Here is a 19,210-nt window from a genome sequence, read left to right as displayed (position 1 = left end):
TGCCTTATTGTTCTAGGAGACCAATTTGACAATAGGTAATGAGCCAGATATGATTATTCCTGACCTTTGACATAGTATATTTTGAAGAAACAATCTTTGAAAGCTCTATACAGAGCTTTTCATGCTAAGTGTACATTCTCATAATAATAGTCTAGAGTAACACTCGTTTAAAAGGGGGTAGTGTGTCCTTTTAGGAAAAGAAATGGAGCCAGGCCTAATGGCTCTGGCCTGCAATTCCAATAGGTTACAAGGGTGAGGCAGGAGGATGGTGAGCTCACAGCCATCTGGGTTGCCTAGTGAATTCCAGGCTAACTAGGGCTACATAGGGAGATTCTATCAGGGAAAAGAAACACACACACACAAATCCCTAAAGAGAAGGAATAGCTAACCATTCTGGTTTTATTCTGTTGCTTTGGTAAGACACTATGACAGGCAGCAACTTAGAGGAGGAAAGGGTTTATTTGGCTTATACTGCCTGGTTGCAATCTATTATTGAGAGAAGTTAAGGCAGCATCCCAAGGCAGGAGTGTGAAACAAAAACCATAAGTGAATATTGCTTGCTAACTCACCCATAAGTCCGTGCTTTCTCATGTAACACAAGCCCTGTTGCCTAGGGATGGTGCTGCTTGCAGTGGGCTGGGCCCTCCCTCCTGCATCAATTAGTAATCGAGACAAACCCTGACATGAGTATAATCTAGGCAATTCCTCAATTAAGGTTTTCCTCTCAAATGATTCTAGGTTATATAGCAAGTTGACAGTCAAAGATAATTAGGATATTAATCTCCATATAGAATCTCCCTGTATATAATTTTCACACATCAGTATCTGGAATTGTTAATAAAGAAGATGCAACTTTTGGATGTGTAAGTGGGCGATGTGTAAGTACAACTGTGTAAACCTTATAAGCTGTCCATGGTAAACATGATAAACGGTTGTGTTTCTTATGTGTCAAATCAGTGCTTTCATTTTTGACTTTGTCCCTGTTTCTCTCTGACAGTGTCCCTTGCTTAGGATGCCACAGCACAGTGCTCGCCATGAAGAGTTCCCATGAATCGTGGCCTTTGTGATATTTTCTTCTTTGACGCATTTTCTGCATAAGGTATTGGGTAATATATCCTATTCCACGAGACTTGGATTTGAATAAATTCACCTTGGGGTTTTAGAAAGGTTGGGAGACAAGCTCTCAGAAACCCATTGAGTACACTCTGGTGTAAAGGTGGCTTTTCCCCTGTAGGTGGCGACTGGTAGACAGGAATTTTGCTGGTACTTTTCAGACCAAAGCTATGAGCTGTAAAACACTAGCAGTGTTGGGATAAGCATTTCCCACGAATAATATTCAGATTATTCAAGGGGTGAAGCAAGAGCCTGGCAGATACTCAGCCATATCTCTTTAAGTCCATGATGGCCTTTTTTTCCCATGTGAATAAGAGAAAGTAGTAAGTCTGCAGCAACATGGTAAATGAAATCCAAGATAGACAGCAGCTTTCTTGGCTGTAGGTGTTGAGAAAAGGTGTTTCCCAATAAAGTGCTAAAGAAGGGGATAAAAAAAAGACTAAAGGACTTGTCAGACAGGTCTGACAGCTGCTTTGTGCATATAGTTTTAAACTATCTTCCTTCCTTGCTATCATGGGTTCACCGATTATAACAAGGTAGCATGCAGCCATGTAAAAAACTTTATTTATTTATTTGTTTGCTTATTTATTTGTTTATTGGTTGTTTTTTTTTTTTGAGACAGGGTTTCTCTGTATAGCCCTGGCTGTCCTAGAACTCACTCTGTAGACCAGGCTGGCCTTGAACTCAGAAATCCACCTGCCTCTGCCTCCCAAGTGCTGGGATTAAAGGCGTGCACCACCACTGCCCGGCTTATTGGTTGTTTTTTGAGACATAGTGGTATGTATCCCAGGATGGCCTCAAATGGCCTTAGATTCTCTCTGTATTCAAGGATGGCCTTGAACTTCTAGCCTTCCTGTCTCTATCTCCTGAGTGCTGGAATTCCAGGTCTATGCCCACCATGCCTGGTTTATATGGTGCTGGGGATGGGACCCAGGGCTTTGTGCATAAGGAAAACAGGAAATTAATGTGTACTGAGATAAGTTAATGAGTGTGTTTTTCTCCTTTCCTAGGTTTCCTCCTTTCCCATGTCCTCCTACTCCCTTTTGTTTGGGTTTTGGCTTTGAGACAGCATCTTGTTATATATCCTATGCTGGCCTTAAACTAGCAATCCTTCTGTGTCCACCTCCTGATCGCTGGGATAACAAGCCAAAAGATTTTCTCTTAGTATTTCATTGATGCCAATCTGTCATGTCTGAATGGCTATTGGGTCTCTATAATCCCCTTCTTTTCTGTCCAGAAAGCCTCAGGGTCTTATATGAGTTCTTCAGGCCATTAGAATTTGGGAATTTCACAAAAGGTCATAAATCAGCTATTATTGCAAAGCTGAATGCTGCTTAGTTTAATGATGTGATTTTGATGTTATTCAAAGATCTGAGCACATGGTCAGTGTTGGTTTTGAAATGATGTTTAGGTTAATGATGTGCCCAGATACGTGTGTGAGCATCTTCACTGAAGAGCTCTGGAATATTTGTATTTGATAAGACTTTCTGGAGAGTCTATATTTGCCAGAAGATTGGCCATTGGCTAGGTCGGTTTGACCAAAATAAATGTTGGCTGCCCTGTTGACTTCCATAATGTGTTGGTAGAATTTTATGTCTTAGATGCTTTCAAAATGACAACCTTAAAGTTCCAAAGCCTGGAGAAGCAAGAAAGGCAACACAGGGCTGCTTTCAGAGAAGACTTGAGTTGCGTCGAGTGTCCCATTTTTTTTCCTGTTACTTTTTGCATGTCCTTCATTCCAATGTCCTTGCTGATATTCTGACTGCAAATGCTGGGGAGTGAGAAAAAACAACTGGTGGCTGATGATGGGTACTGTTCCTATGACAAATTGCTTTTAATCTTTCAAAACCAATTTCACTAAATAAATAAATAAATAAATCCATGAAGTAGCTGATGAATTTCTCTACTCTGTCCTGAAACGAGAGAAAGTATTACAGTGACTTTAGATGTCAACTCTGCAGGACTTCTTGAGTTGACCTTGCTATTTAAAAACGTGGTTTGGGGCTGTGAACATCTCTAGTCTGTTTCCTTATCCCTAAGTTCGTATTCTGCTGTTATCTAGCCAGCTTTGCTACTAGGTAGAGAAGCAGGCAAAAGCAGATGGTGAGAGGGCAGATGACTTACTTGATGAGTAGAGGAAGCAGCCATGTTTCCTGGGAATCTCCCAGAAACTTTCTGACGTTGGAAGCATGTTGTGTGCAATATTCCAATACAGCTCTGGACACACAAAACTGGTAAAGCCAGCTGTGGTGATGCATGCCTTTAATCCCAGCACTTGGGAGGTGGAGGCAGGCACATGGCCTTGTGTTTGAGACCAGCCTTGTCTATATTAGCAGATTCTAGGACAACCAGGACTATGTGGAAAAACCCTGTTTCAAAAAAAAAAAAACAAAACAAACAACAACAACAGGATACTGGTAGAATGCATGCTGCATAAGCACTGTGGAGCAAACATATATTTTAATATATGGGCCATTAATAAAATTATTTCATTCTAATTAGCTCACAAATAAAGACATTACACAGCTGGTTTAAGTTCCTGCCTTGATTTTGTTCAATGATAGACTGTGACCTGGAAATAGCAGCCAAATACACCCTTTTCTCCCCAAGTTGTTTATGGTCAGTGATTTCTCAGAGCAACAGGAAAGCAAACTAGAACAGATATTTGTACCGGGAGTGATGTTGGTTTCAATAAGGCTTTTTATGCCTTTGGACTATTTTGTTAGAGGATTGAAGAGGATTTGGGCACTTTAAACCTAAAAAAAAAAAAAAAAAAAAAAAAAACCCAAACCATTGAGTATTCAGAACTTAATGACTGTTTTATTGGTAGCTTAGAAGATAGAGACATGCAGACAATGGAGGCTTGGATTGTATCTTTTCAGAAGGAAGCAAAGACTATTGAGGCCGTTTGTGTTATATTTTGGATGAAGAATCTGTGATTGTTGGTCAGCTGAGGCTGAAGAGTCAGCTATGATTAACAGGTGAATAGCACCACTAAGGTGAAATCTCATGTTTCACTGAGACAATGAGTGTGAATCAGCTGGGGCTGAAGAATCAGTTGTGGGTAATAAGAGATGAGCACACTCAAGGTGAAATCTTCTGGGAAGTATTTTCTCACAGTCAGAACACAAAGGCCATGTTGAGGAGCCATGTTGGCATCTCAAGCCGGCAGTTGAACTTGTCAGTGTGTAACGGTCACCTATGTGGTTCTGGTTTGAAGGCATAAATGGGCCATGGAGAACAGTTGAGGCTTGATACCTTGTGGCAGGTTTGGAGTTATCCCAGAAAGGTTCTGAGAGGTCATTGGTAAAGGTGAAGCCTCAGATGCAGCAGAGAACCCAGGATATTAGAGATTTCAGGATCATAGGATATCCACCAAGGACAGTGGACTGTGTGAAGTAGAGCCTGTCTAAGCCTATGAGTCAAGGTGTGTGTTACCAGAGCTGAAGTGAGGTTATCCAAACCCTTTGGAAGTCCAGAAGATGGAGTCCCAGTTGTCAGCCATTGAGCTACACTGTGGCTTTTTACTCTTCCTTAATTATGATTTGCTCCAGTGCACTGGTTCTTCCTTTTTGGAGTAAGTTCTTGTCTTTAATTTTAAGAGAGTCCACAGAAAAGAGACCTTGAACTTTTAAGCATTTGGGATTTTAAGAAAAAACACTAGAGAACTTTTAAAGTTGTACTGTATATTATCTTATGGTATTAACATGAGATCTTGGAGACAATGAGGATGTGGTTTCTACTAGACTCTTAAAGCTTTTTGAGTAAATTGGTCTATGAACATAACAGTGATCGATGAAAAGGCTGAGACCAGTGGTAATTCATTCTACTGCCACTGCCAAATGAAGCAAGGTGTCTTGTGTCTGTTCAACACGTGATTTATTTTTAAATTTAATTTGTGTATTTTAAAAGGTAAATCATCGAATCCACCTTTATCCTCCATGCATTTCCCCTCTGACTTCTTCCCCCAAATCTCCCATCAACATTCCCTTCCAACTTCATGCATTTTTAATAAATTAACTGCGTCGTCTCAGTGCTGTCAGTATGTGCATGGGTATAGGACCACCTTTTGACTAGCCTCTCAGAGGCCACATCTCATCAGGAAACTGACTTGACCTCTCTTAGAAGCTATCAATTGCTATTAGCTCCTCAGCTAAGGGAGCTAATGATGGCTAACTGACCACCTTCCTATTCTGCACTGGGAGTTTGTCTGACTTGTGCAGCTTTTCTCTGTGCTTTCACACAGAGTGTGAGTTCAGGAGTGCAATAGAGCTGTCATGTATAGAAAATATGGTCTCACTGTAGACATCCACTACTGCTAGCTCTTACAATCTTTCCATTCATCTTCCACGACAATTTCTGAGCCTTGGTAGGAGGGGGTATGATATAGATGTACCACCAGTCTCTTCCTTGCATGTTAACTTCTTGTAGCTCTGTGCATTAATCAGCATCCGCTGCACAAAGAAGCTTCTCTGATGAGGGTTGAGAGATGCAGTAATCTATGGATAGATTACTATAAGGATCTTACCTTTATAGGTAAGAACTTAGGAGGCAGTTTATTACTATGTTGATTTAGCAAACATTAGTAAGTCCCAAGTACTATGATCTACTCAGCTACAGTTTCTTGGCTCAGTTAACAGTACCAAGCATGGATTTCAGCTTGTTGAGCCAACCTTAAATGTGTTTGACAAGTGGTCAGTTAATCCTAGAATATTCAGAAGTACAACCTGGTTAAACACAATATTGGAAGCCAAATTCCACTTGTATCTGTATTTTGGTTAATATATAACAAACTCTAATATATATATATATATATATATATATATATATATATATATATATATATATATATATTCACATCTTTATTTTATTTAAACAGGGTTAAAAATAGAGATCATTAAGCTGGGTGTGGTGGCCTTTGATTTCAACACTCCGGAGGCAAGAAAGGCAGATCTCCCAGTTCCAGAACATTCTGGTCTACAGAGCAAGTTCCAGGACATCCAGGACTACACAGAAAAACCTTGTCTCAAAAAAAGGGACAGGGGCTGGAGAGATGGCTCAGAGGTTAAGAACACTGGCTGCTCTTCCAGAGGTCCTGAGTTAAATTTTCACAACCGTATGGTGGTTCACAAGTATCTGTAATGAGATCTGGTGCCCTCTTCTGGCATGCAGGTAGAACACTATAAATAATAAATCCTTTTTAAAAAAATCCTCACATAAAATAGAGATTATATTTTTTAAAAAACAGAGACCATGTGAAGAGAAAACTAAAAATGTTTATAGACCCATTTTAAAGAATGTTATAGGGTTCTCTAACAGATTTAATTAAATAAGATTGTCTCATCTTGAAACTGGGAAAGTATTCTGGTTTAGAAGAAAGCACTTGTTAGCATATTAATATATAAATTTTTTTTAGAAATACCTATTCTTAAACAGGTTGTGAATTAAATGCTTTGCAGATAGCTGAGTGATTGCCAAAGGCAGGAGGATTACAAAAAGGCACAAGAAAATTTGTGAAAATAATGGTTGTTTTCACTATTGTGATCATGGTGATGGTTTTTCTGAAGGTGTGTATACATGTGTCAAGACTTACTAAAATGTGCACTGTTGACATTTGTTCAGTTTATGTTATAAAATAGATATTATACATATTATACATCAGTCATGTTGCTATAAAGTAGTCTATATTTTCCTGGTACTGAGGATGGAACCCAGGGCTGGCTGCATGCTAGACAAGTTTTCTACCACTGTGCTACATTTCCAACCCAAAGCAATAAAGCAGTTTTCTAAAAAGCACCCACAGAACCTGTGATATAGCTAGTAGCGCAGCTGCCATGTGACCCTTGGTTTCTAAGTATTTTATTCCAATCTCCCAGGCTTCAGTCATGACTCATATAACCTTCAATTCTGAAATCAGATGCTAGTCATGGCACATAGAGTGCTACATTGCAGGTAGAAAGGGGACTGTTGTATTCATTTGTCGTGACCCTTTCCTAGATAAGTTTGTGTCTGCAGTTGTCAATTGCTTCTCGGTAACCTCTCTGTGAGAGGTTGCTTGTTTAACACATATGAGGTTCTGGGTTCCATTTCTAGCACAACTGAATGAATAAACAAATAATAAGTAGATGAAGTATGCAAGGAAAAAGGGGGGAAGTTATTTTCCTCTACTTCCAGCCCACTTTTTAGAGGAAATATTGCTAACGATTTGATGTATATATTTTCAAACTATCTGTATGAGTGTTTGTAGACATACACATGTGTTTACATTATTCTTAGTTTATTATACCTCATTTTTGAAAATATTAATTATTCTGCAATGTTTTTCCTCTAAAAACTATCATGGATACTCCATCTTATCAGTAAATTCACCTCTCTCTCTTCCTTTCTTCCTTCCTTCCTCCTTTTTGTCATTTCATCTTCCCTTGTTCTTTCTTCCCCCTCCTTGTTTATTTTCCTTAGTTTTTTATTTAAAAATCTTTTCATGCAATACATTTTGATTATGTTTCCCAACTCCAACTCCTTCCAGATCCTCCCCTTGTCCCTAACCACTCAACTTTATGATCTCTCTCTCCCTTCCTCCTGTCTCCCTCCTCCTCTCCATCTCTCTGCCTCTCTGTTTCTGTTTCTCTATGTGTCTGTCACTCTGTCGCCTCCCTGTTTCTCTGTATCTGTCTCTTTCTCTGCTCCCCCCAGTCTAGTCTGAGGCATCCTTTAACACCAGGTGCCACAATGGAATTGATTGTTTGCAACTGTGTACCAGGTGTTACAATAGTTTCCCATGACATTGCTGTAGCACTGAAACTATGATATATGCAGAAATCCGATTACTTGCTATGCACTAGGCCCTTGACAGATTTTTAAGTAAGGATTAAAAATTAGCTTTCTATTCCCATAAAGTAATTGAAAAAGAAATATCCAAATGCATTTAATTTTAAGATCTAAAGTCTATGACTAGAGAAGGGGTCAGAACAACTGTTTTTGTTATTGCTGTCTTCGGAAAATTGGAATTTAAGAATCTGAGTTGTGATGATTTGAAAGGGGGCATTTTAAAAGTTAAAGAAATTAATTGGCACATAACTTGAAAGCTAAAAGTACAATTATATGCATTCAAAGGACATAATTTGACATTGCAATATATGCATGCAATGTGTCAAGATTAAATTAGAGTATGATATGTCCATCTCCTCAGACATGCATCATTTCTTTGGGTGGAGAATATTTAAAGCCTGATCTACTGGGTATTTTGAAATGTACAATTAATGTTTCTTCTCTATAGTTGCCCTACTGTTCTGTATCTTGGCTAGTCAACTCTACACTAACCACCTTCTCTCCAGTCCCTCTTCCTCTATTCTTCTCTGCCTATGCTAAGTACCATTCTACTCTCTATAAAAGTAAGTATTTTAGCTTCCTTGTATTTCTGGCTTATTTCATTTAACATAATATTTCCTAGTTCTTCCTAGTTGTGGAAATGACAGGATTTCATTCTTTTTAGAGCTTGATAATATTCCTTTGTGTTTATATATTGAATATTCTGCATCTATCCTCTATTCTATGAGCAGCCAAGTTAATTCCATACCTTGACCATCGTGAATAATGCTGCAGTGAGCATGACAGTGATGACATCTTCTTGACATACTGACTTTATTTCCTTGGACAAGGAGACGTCTGTGTCATATTCTAGCTTTAGTTCTGTTTCCAGTGTTTTGAAGACCCTGATATACATCCTACTATATGTAGTAATATCCAAGCACCATTTGTAGAAGAGACTTTCTCCAATGTATCTTTGGTGCCTTTAAAAAAAATCAGTTATTTATGGGTTGTTTATTCTGTTGTATTTGTCAATGTGTCTGCTTTTTATGCTAGTAGCATGCTATTTTCGCTACAGTAGTTTTATATAACATGTTTTGAAATCAGATATTATTATGTCTCCAGCTTTGTTATGTTAGATTTTGCTCAGAATTACTTTGGCAGGATTTTTTGCAGTTCTATACAAGTTTTATGAGTGTTTCCTCTTTGTTTCTGCAAAAGATGTTGTTGATATTTTGATGGATGCTTTATTAAATCTATAGATTATGTTGAACAGTATAGCTATGTCAAGAATATGAATTCTTCCAGTCCAGGAGCATTCCAGGCTGTGGCTGACTATCTATCTATCATCTATCTATCTATCTATCTATCTATCTATCTATCTATCTATCTATCTATCTATCTCTGTGTACTTATGTGTGTATTTCAATTTCTTTCATCAGTCTTTTACAGATTTGATTTAGAGTGCTTTAACCTCTATGGTTAAATTAATGTCTAGGTATCTTTATAGGTGTTACAAATGAATTCATCTTCTTGATTTCTTTTTCAGTTTGTTCACTGTTGTATAGGAATATACAACAGATGTGTTGGTATATGTCTTTAATCCCAGCACTCAGGAGGCAGCAGCAGGTGGGTCTCTATGTGTTCAAGTAGTTCAAAGCCAGTTATGGTCTACACAATGAATTCCAGGCCAGCCTGGCCTGCATACTGAGCCCTTATCTCAAAAATAAAGAAAGAAGATTAATATTTATTTTTGATTTTGTGTGTATGAGTGTTTTGCATACATGTATGTCTGTGTACCACATGCATACCTGGTTTTAGTGGAGGCCAGAAAGTGGCATCAGATCCCCTGTTACTGGAGTTGCAGATGGTTGTGAGCTGCTATGTAGCTGCTGAGAACCAACCTCCCTGGTCCTCAACAAGAGCAGCAAGTGTTCTGAGTTGCTGAGCCATCTCTTTAGCCCTCAGGGCTAACTTTGGTATATTGATTTTGTATTCTGTAACTTGTCAATCAATTCTAAAATATTTTGGTAGAGTCTTTAGGCCTTTTATATATCAGATAATGTTATGTGAAAATGGGTGATTTGACTTCCTCCCTACCCACTGGATATTTACCTCCTTTCTGTTTCTTAATTACCTTAGCTAATATTTTCAGAGGTCAAAATGACTGACAATGCTGGAGAATTGGTTCCTATTAAAGGACTGCCTGCTTTTCCAGAATACCCACATTTGATTCTCAGGACCTACATGATGGCTCACAACTGTTTGTAACTTCAGTTGCAGGGGATTTTACTGTATCTTCTGGGATCCATGGGTACTGCCCACACATGGTGCAACAGATATACATGTAGGCAAAATACCCTTACACATAAAGTAATAAAATAAAACTGTTAAATATTGACAATCAGGTCTTCTTGGGAAAATCAGGTTATATTTTATAGTAATTCATTTTTTTCTCTAAAGAATTCTTGATTCTAGATCATTTTGATGATTTCTGAATATCAAATCTAAGGGCTGGAATGTATTTCAGTGGTAAAGGCTAGTCTTGCATGTGCAAGGGCTTTGGTTTATTTTCTGACATCACAAAAAATGATCTGTACTAAAAGAATTTAGAAATTAATCTCCATTAAGCTTTTAAAAGAATGTAACCTAGACTTTTAAATTAATCTATGAGAGGCACTATTTGAAATTATTTTTCCATCAGTATAATTTAGGGGAGATGTCTGTTAAGATCTTTTGTCCATTTTTCTGTTGTTGTTGAAATCAAACTTAGGGCCATACACATGGTAGGAAAATTTGTCACTTTGTTTGTCATTCAATTAGACATCACTTTCAAACATGGGTGATTCTTTCTACAATTAACTTTACCTTCATTGTTTGGGATTAAAGGTGTGTAATAAGGGCATGTCTGTATTCCAGCCAGAGGTATTAAATGTGTGTGCTAATGGCTAAGCCACACCACAACTAGAAACAGGTTTTTCCAATAAATAATACAATCTCAGGGTTCACAGAGTGATCAAATATCCTGCAACAGGCTCATTTAAAAAATTGTTATTAGTTATTCGTGAGCATGTGTGATGATATGTATGAAGGAGTATAGTTGCTTGTGTAGGCCAGAGGGGGGTGTAATATTACCTGGAGGTGGAGTTACAATCCATTTTGAGCCAACTGAACTTTGGTCCTCTGCAAGAGCAGTGCATGTTCTTAATATATGATCCATCTTTCCAGCTCATTTTGGCCCATATTTAGATTAGATGTGTATTGTTCCAGCATTAGTCATTGAAAAGATTACCTTGGCTAACTTCTTCATACATTCATAGACTTCACGTGAATCTATTTCTGAGCTTTCTATTGTGTTCCATATATTTACTTGTCTTTTCTTTGATATGTACCATCTTATCTTAATGACTATGGTGTTAGATTACTTTTGAAGTCAGAGAGTATCATTCTAACACCCTCCCCCCCCCCATCCTTCAATACTAAGTTGGTTATTTTAGGTCTTTGTCTTTTTGTGTAAAACTTAGAGGTTTTTTTAATTTTTTTTTTTTTTATTTTTGAGGCAGGGTCTCATTATATAGCCCTAGCTGGCCTAGAACCATCTGTGTAAACCAGGCTGGCCTTGAACTTGCAGAGTTCTGCCTGCTTTTGCCTCCAGAATGCTTGAGTTAAAGGTGTGGGCCACCATGTGTGGGCCTTAGAATTTAAATTTGATCCAGAAAATAACTTGTCGAGATTTCTATTGGGGTTATGTTTAACATACAGATTTGGTGAGAAAGAATTGACATGCCGAGCCTTCTTATATCTTTACTGCACATACTTAGTTCTTTGGTATTTTATATCAGAGTGGTATTTTATATCAGAGTTTTGTAGTTTCTTTTGTGTAGATCTTATGCTTATTTTTGTTAGATTGCTGCCTAATCACTTCATGGATTTGGTGCTAATGTAAATGCACCATGAGTTTTCCTGCTGTTGTTGTTGGGGGAAAGGGGAAGTTTAGACAGGGTCTCATTTTGTAATTCAGGATAATCTGGAACTATTTAGGTCAAGGTGGACTCAAAGTGATAGCAATCCAAGTGCCTCTGTTTCTTGAGTTCCGGGATTGCAGGCAGGAGCCACTATACCTGGGTTGGCTTCAGGCTTTAAATATCTAATTCAACTTTGTTGTTGGCATACAGGCACACCATTGGCTGTTTTGGTTAACCTTGTATCCTATAACCCTATTATAATTGCTTATTAGTTTCAAGAGCTGTAAGGTACTGTGTTAATTCTACGCTTAGTATATTTTCCCTCTATCAGTTGGATCTAAGACTAGCAATGGTAATGTCATTTCACAGTCCCAATCTGTGTTTTGCTCCATCTGTATTAAATTTTTCTCTTTTGTCCTCTAAGGTGGTGTGAGGACACCATGACAGTCACAGTGGTTTATGATAACTCTGAGGCAACAGAGCTCTGTGCTGCTCAGCACCTCTACCTCAAGCCTATAGCAAAATTAATGATCAACGTGTTGCTCCCAGAATGTATAGAACCTGTGAGGCCCTTTTCTAACTGGGAAGTTCTTGACCAACTGAAAAGTCTGATTTGCCCTGACCAGTTCACCACAGTGCGACTCTCCAAGAGTACAAAAGACTTCATCCGATTTGAGGGTGAGGCTGAAACACGAAGTTTGGTTCAGATCCTGAAAGCCAAGTTACACGGGAAGATCATCAAGCTCAATGGTTTGAAAACAGACTTAAAAGTAGTAGCGACAGATGCCCAGGGAGAGTGGGAACACTTCCCCAAAGAGAAATCGGCCTCAGTGATTGAGGGAGCTGAAGAACAAGACCATGATAAGAGCCCTGATTCTATCTATTTTGAAGGCTTGCCCTGTAAGTGGTTTGCACCTAAAGGTTCCAGTGGAGAGAAACCCTGTGAAGAGATCCTTCGAGTGGTCTTTGAGAGTTTTGGGAAGATCAAGAATGTGGATATCCCCATGCTTGACCCCTACAGAGAAGTGATGACAGGTGGGAGCTTTGGGGGTTTTAACTTTGGCTTGCAAACATTTGAAGCCTTTATACAATACCAGGAGTCAACTGACTTTATAAAAGCCATGGAATCCCTTCGAGGAATGAAGCTGATGCTTAAAGGAGATGATGGCAAAGCTCTGGCATGTAATATTAAGGTAAGAAGGATCCGGACTTCAGTTTTCACTGTTCCACTGATCCTGGGCCGTGTTGGAAAGAAGCATCTAAATTAAATGTCTTTAGATTCCACTAGGCTCTGATCAATCAGTGATGCAGAGATGCATGCTATCATTTATACATGTATGTTTAGGAAGAAACACAATCTTAATGTGAATACCCAAGCTTCTGAAATCAGGTAGGCCACTGGCTGTGATTTTAAAGTGGTGGTTCGTGCCATCTGGGTCTCTGCCCAAGCTTTGTGAGTTCATTAAAGGATTACTCATGCCTCCCACGGAACTATTTCCTATGCTGGTTGTACTTGACAGTTGCTGTGAGAGGGAGCCATGAAGTCTGAAATCACAAGGAGGGCACATCTCTCCCTCATTCCCTTGAATCAATCCTAAAGGCCTGTATCCTTTGCTTTCAAAACCAGCTGATCTATATAGGCATGCTACTTCATTGTCTGGGATTGCTTTGGTCATCTTCTTGTTTTATTTACACTCATCAAGATTTATTTCAAGGCCTGGAAACATTGAGACTTATCAAAAATGGAACTATTGTAATTTTTCTATAACATATAAGCAGAATATAAAAACTTTGAAAATATACATAATTAGCTAATACCTAAACAATATACTTTTTTTTTTTCAAAAAAAGCAATGGCTATTTAGCAAAATATAAGGTGCCAATAAAATATCAAAACACGGGAGCTGGAGACACATCTCAACATCTTGCAGAGGATCGAGGATCAAGGATCAAAGATCAAGGTTTGGTTCCCAGTACCCAACATGGTGGCTCACAAATGTTTATAATACAGTTCCAGGGCATCGGAAGTTCTCCTCTGGTCTCCATGGTTACCAGACATGCAGGTGGTACACAGATATACATGCAAGCAAAATACCCATTCACATAAACTAAACTACACTAAAATAAAATTTTAAAAAAGTGCCACACACTAAATGAGAACATAGTTACTAACAAACATAAAGCTGCTTTATCCATTCAGGGTTTGTCACACAAAGCCACTAATAATTGAGCCTTCTTTTCGATACGGGATTTACAACATTAAATACTATATTTTTAATTAGGTATGGCAGTGTGTGTCTTTTATGTCAGCTCTTATGATACAGAAGCAGGAGGATTGGGAATTCAAGAACAGCTTGGACTCTCTAAGACTCAAGTCTCCAAGAACATAGTACAGTGGATGTAACTGAGTTTGTGTTTGCCTAGCATCCACAAAGCCCTAGGTTCTGTGGAGAAATTTGAGTGAATTGTTATATGTTTTAGTGTTTGAACTTATGATAATGCAGTTTGTTGCTTTTCCACTTCTTTTATATTTAAAATACATAGATGCAAAACACACATGCACATATACATAGTCTGTTTATAGTATATTTGCATATATATTGTGTATATAAATCCACCCAAATGTCTCCATTACTTCATTCCTGTTCTGACAGTTTTAATATTCTTCTATAGGCTTTATAAGTGCTTATTTCCACAGTACTTATAATTAATTCCCGCATCTCAGAAATGATTTACAATGGGGTATCTTTAAAACTTACCTTCTTTATACTTCACTCTCCACCAGAAAATCTGTTGCCCAAATGAGCAAGAATATAGGGAACTCTTTGACAGGCCCAGAGAGATCTGTAATGGAAATTCCTTAATATCTCAAGATTCTAACTTTCTGCTTATACAAACCAAAGGACCCAATTGACTAAAAGTTATAGTTAATAGGAGGAAAAATACAAGGTATTTAACTAAAACTCTATATCTCAAATACAAAAAGGCCCCTCTAGTCTAGCATTAAATTATATTGGGTGTGTACCCCCAGGATAGCTTAGTGTTGCTCTGAAACATATAATCATATATTTAAAAAACTCTTCTAATTGTTTCATAGTTTAATTGATTATTAGTAAGTTTAGGGAAAAATAAGCACTTTGTATTAAGAAACTGGTACATGCAAATGGATGCTTATTTCATTTATGCATTTATTTAACTTTAGTTTTAATTATTTTGTTTTGAGATGGGGTGGTTGAAACTCACTCTGTTGTAGCTTAACTCTAGCCTCAAGCTTAAGATCCTCCTGCCTTACCCTCCTAACTGCTAGATTTTCACGCAGGTGTCACCACACCTGGCCTGTGTTCTCATTTAAATCCTGCAAAACCCTAAGAGTGCAATACAGGCACACACTTAGTCACGATTCCTATTGTGATGGAATAGAACAGGATAGATGCAGTCTCTTAAATGTACAATTTCAGGCCATTTCTAATGGGAAAAACTAACAGCCTTTTCAAGCCAGAAAGAACCAAAGACAAGAACGGTATTGAAGGAAAAGAATAGCTACTGCTTTGAAAAGGAGAAAGATGTATTATAGACCACACAGAGAAAAGCGGGATCTGTGGGACAGAAAAACACCATCTTTAACAAACAAACAAAAAACCCTGATAGGCAGAGGGAATCTAGGCCACTTGGAATTGAGGACGCACCACACAGACACAGAGACAGCACAATAAACTGTCCTCACATGGGAAATCAGTAAAACAAAATTCATAAAACTCCTCATGCCTGCAACAATATATTAATGCACAAGATAGCAAAAAAGAGTCTGGTTTTCCTCCTTGGGCAAGGCATGAATTATCAAACTTCTGTTAATACATTTACTTTGCAAGCTTTCTCTGCTCAGTAACATATGCTATACAAGTATGCTAGTATTTTCCCATAAGATTTTTGGTTCTTGTCTCAAATCATTGATTTGGTTTTTGTGTACATCATCCTATTTCCATTATAATGCACTTAGCTATATTTCTAGTGATTCATTTTAACTAACTTACTGCATTAATAACCTCTTAATTTGAAATGAATATTTCACTACTACAGTAGGATGCATTGATCTTAGCAACGGAAGCACAGTAGAGTAACTACATCGTATTGTTTAATTCACAGCTATAGAAAAATGTTTGCCTTTAAAAATACAATCAAGATGAGACTACATAGTTTATGAACAGCGAAATACTAGGAAACAGTGCATGAAGAAATAAGGTCATTTTTCATCCATGGCCATTCATAATTTTGTCTTTAGAAACCTGGAAGAAAATGTTCTGGTAAATCTAGTCATTTAGTTGTTTCTTCAATCTCATGAGTTACTGAAAGAAGTGGTACTAATGAATCAAAGTTATTTTGGGGACCAAGGTAGGCAACAATGGCCACATTGAGGATTTCCTCATAAAAGTCCTCTTTGAAAGTATACATGATATGTGATTCTCTGGACTTTTTCACATTCTTACGCTATGGGTTCCAGCCTGTGTTCAACATCATCTTATGGGCATTCCCACTTCCAACACCAGAGAAACTATAATAAGTGCCAGTGGACCACATAAACTGGAAATTTGTTCTGGAAAAATTAGCTGTGGCAACACCCAGCTGCTCGGAGCTACAGCTGAAGCCTTGTATCACTTGACCTAGGCAGAAATACAGCAGCCTTTAGACATTCAGCAGGCTTCTGGCAGGTTTATTGCGAACCATTTGCTGGGAGCAAGGGCTGTGGCCTGATCAATACATCCCATGGAACCAATAAGCTCAGTCCCCTGGATCAGCTGGGGTACTCAAGCAAGAATTCTGCATTTCCGGGTTGGTTGTACTGTAGGCCTTCAGCACAGACATCAGCACACACTGAACCGAGTGGATCTCTCTAGGAGGCACATCGATTATCACCTGAAGACCTAACCCAACAATGGAAAAGACACAGCTAAATTCTCCTCTAAACCTGTCTTTGGCATTGGCATGAATTTGCATATTCTGTTTCGTGTGTGTGTGTGTGTGTGTGTGTGTGTGTGTGTGTGTAGCTACTTGTGTTAAAGGGAACCATGGCTATGAATTTATTGTTTTTATGTATATTTATTTATTTGCTTTCTGCAGCACTGGGGATACAACCCAGGGTTTTGCTAATGCCAAGCAAGCACTCTACCACTGAGCTACATTCCTAGTCCTCTTGTGTATATTTCAATAACTAGCTTTCCTGTTTATTTTATTATTCATGGTGCTGAGGATCAGACTACAGACCTCCTGTATACTGATGAGCTAACAGCATCTGCCTCTTTTAGCCTAGGAGAAGATCTCCTTACCCCACTTCCTCATTATATTTCAACATATAAAACGTAGCTCATCTGATATCTCATTAGGTTAGTTTTCTTGTCTCTTTTTTTCTGCCTACCCCATTCCATGCCATGCTTATTATTTTTATCTCTGCTGACTTAAAAAACATCAACAACAAGAACTGATCAATCTGGTTGAATTGTATGGTTTACTAGAGGTAATATATTTCTGACCTATGTCTAGACTGCCCTGTGATGCTACCCATGGTCATATGTAAAGTAAGTTCCTGCACAAAACACTGAAGACATGAAAGTAGGAGGGGCATAAGTTGGGAAGGAAATGGGAGGGCTGTTAAAGTGGGAGGGTAATCAGAGAGGGTAAGGAGGTGACTATATTCACAATACAGTATAAGCACGTATGAAATTATCAAAAATTAAATAAAAAATAACCAAAAATATTGTGATACACTTGTTTAGTTGTATAAACTTAAGATGGTAATTTGAAATTGTATTTCAAAGGTTTTTACCAGAGAATATCCTAGTGCCTACAAGTACCAGTCAGCCCTTGGCCCATAAGCAGCAGAGCATCATGGCTGAGATTCAAAGAGGGCATTTCATATTCCTTTGGTTTTGAATTGCTGTGTATCACCTTAGCTTCCTCTCTCTGGTCTGGGATCCATCCAGTCCATTGACAAGTCTTTCTAAGAAATCTTTAATTTGTTATTTGGGGCAGGTTATGTTTGATACAACCAAACATTTCAGTGAAGGAGCTATACAGAGAAGGAATCAGGAGAGGCTAAAATTACAGGAGCTGGAGGAAGAGAGGAAAAAAGAAAAGAAGAGAGAAGAGGAAGTAGCTGAAAGGTAAGCGGGCTGATTTTTAAAAATGAAGAGTTTTTTTTTGCTTTTGATTTTTGGCTAATTCATTTGGGTGAATAGCTAGATTTGGTAGATAATATGGAAGCAGGGGTAGGCTTTGGCACAGATCAAAAACTCTATCAAAGACAGTCATACACAATACAAATAATAAAATAGATAAAATCAAGAAACCAGAAAAGCAAAGCATGCCTGGTAGAGAGAATGAGTAAGAAGAATAATGGGGTTACCTAGATTAAGAAGTCTGGGGGAAAGGATTTTAAGAGAGAATGAGAAACTTTTTTTTTTTTTTCAGTGCTGGGGTTTGAACCCAGGGCCTTGTACATACTTACTAGGCAAGCATCCCATCCGTGGTCTATAGTCATGAGCTGAAAATTTATAGTAATAACCCTGACATACTAAATTAGAAATTGTATTAGTCTGCCAATATTGCCTAGCCTACCAATTTAAAATTAAAAAATAACTTGGAAAAGCTTTCTATGTCTAAAATGATCGAGAATCAAAGTAACGGACTCACGGATTTGTTGGGACCATCATTTTTCTTGTTGGCCAGAATTCTTACTGTGAATTTGGGCTGTTCTATTTTCTTTCTTCAGTCTTACCACATTATTTACCAATGTTGGGGCTTCAGCCTAGCTAGCTATATTATTTGCCTACCTAGGCCATTGCCAAACATTTGCCAAGAAAGGACAGATACCAGCTTTATAGGACTCTGTTTGTTTGTTTCGAGACAGGGTTTCTCTGTGTAGCCCTGGCTGTCCTGGAACTCACTCTGTAGACCAGGCTGGCCTCAAACTCAGAAATCCGCCTGCCCCTGCCTCCCAAGTGCTGGGATTAAAGGCCTGCACCACCACTGCCTGGCGCTTTATAGGACTCTGATAACCCAATTTTGACCTCCTGGCCCCTTCTCTTTTATGTAAACTCCACCATTTAAAAAACACTGTTCCATATGTCTCTCACTTTTTTGCCTGGTCACATCTAGGAAATTTGGCCAGAGCTTCTGGAGCTTCAAGGTACTATTCCTTCTCAAATTCCAGGCTGAACATTCTATTTAGATAATCCTTTGTCCTCAGGCTAACTCCTGTTCCAGGTGACAGTCCTTTGTCTCTTCCCACATTTTCATGAGGTGATAACTGAATTTATCTAGTTCCCATAGCC

The 19,210-nt window shown here is 38.4% G+C and overlaps 1 protein-coding gene and 1 pseudogene across 7 annotated transcripts in view; one reads left to right on the top strand and one right to left on the bottom strand.

The window, feature by feature from the left end:
• LOC117694800 (A-kinase anchor protein 17B) overlaps window positions 1-19,210 on the top strand; it is a 175,635-nt gene that overhangs the window by 147,150 nt on the left and 9,275 nt on the right. For 3 of the 7 annotated variants that reach the window (XM_076918757.1, XM_076918758.1, XM_034485791.2), the window contains 3 exons: window positions 998-1,099; window positions 12,310-13,078; window positions 17,910-18,040. In XM_076918757.1, the coding sequence (XP_076774872.1) occupies window positions 12,326-13,078; window positions 17,910-18,040 (884 nt within the window). In that variant the 5' untranslated portion in view covers window positions 998-1,099; window positions 12,310-12,325. Of the gene's footprint in view, window positions 1-997; window positions 1,100-9,469; window positions 9,550-12,309; window positions 13,079-13,127; window positions 17,264-17,909; window positions 18,041-19,210 lie in introns of those variants that run through there. The other 4 variants (XM_076918760.1, XM_076918759.1, XM_076918756.1 and 1 more) reach the window with 3 other exon arrangements.
• On the bottom strand, window positions 16,133-16,565 carry LOC117694226 (riboflavin kinase pseudogene; annotated as a pseudogene).

Source organism: Arvicanthis niloticus, chromosome X (genome assembly GCF_011762505.2).
Source record: "Arvicanthis niloticus isolate mArvNil1 chromosome X, mArvNil1.pat.X, whole genome shotgun sequence".
NCBI classification, from domain to species: domain Eukaryota; kingdom Metazoa; phylum Chordata; class Mammalia; order Rodentia; family Muridae; genus Arvicanthis; species Arvicanthis niloticus.
The sequence above is the reverse complement of the archived record's forward strand: the minus strand, read 5'-3'. Positions and strand labels throughout refer to the sequence as shown.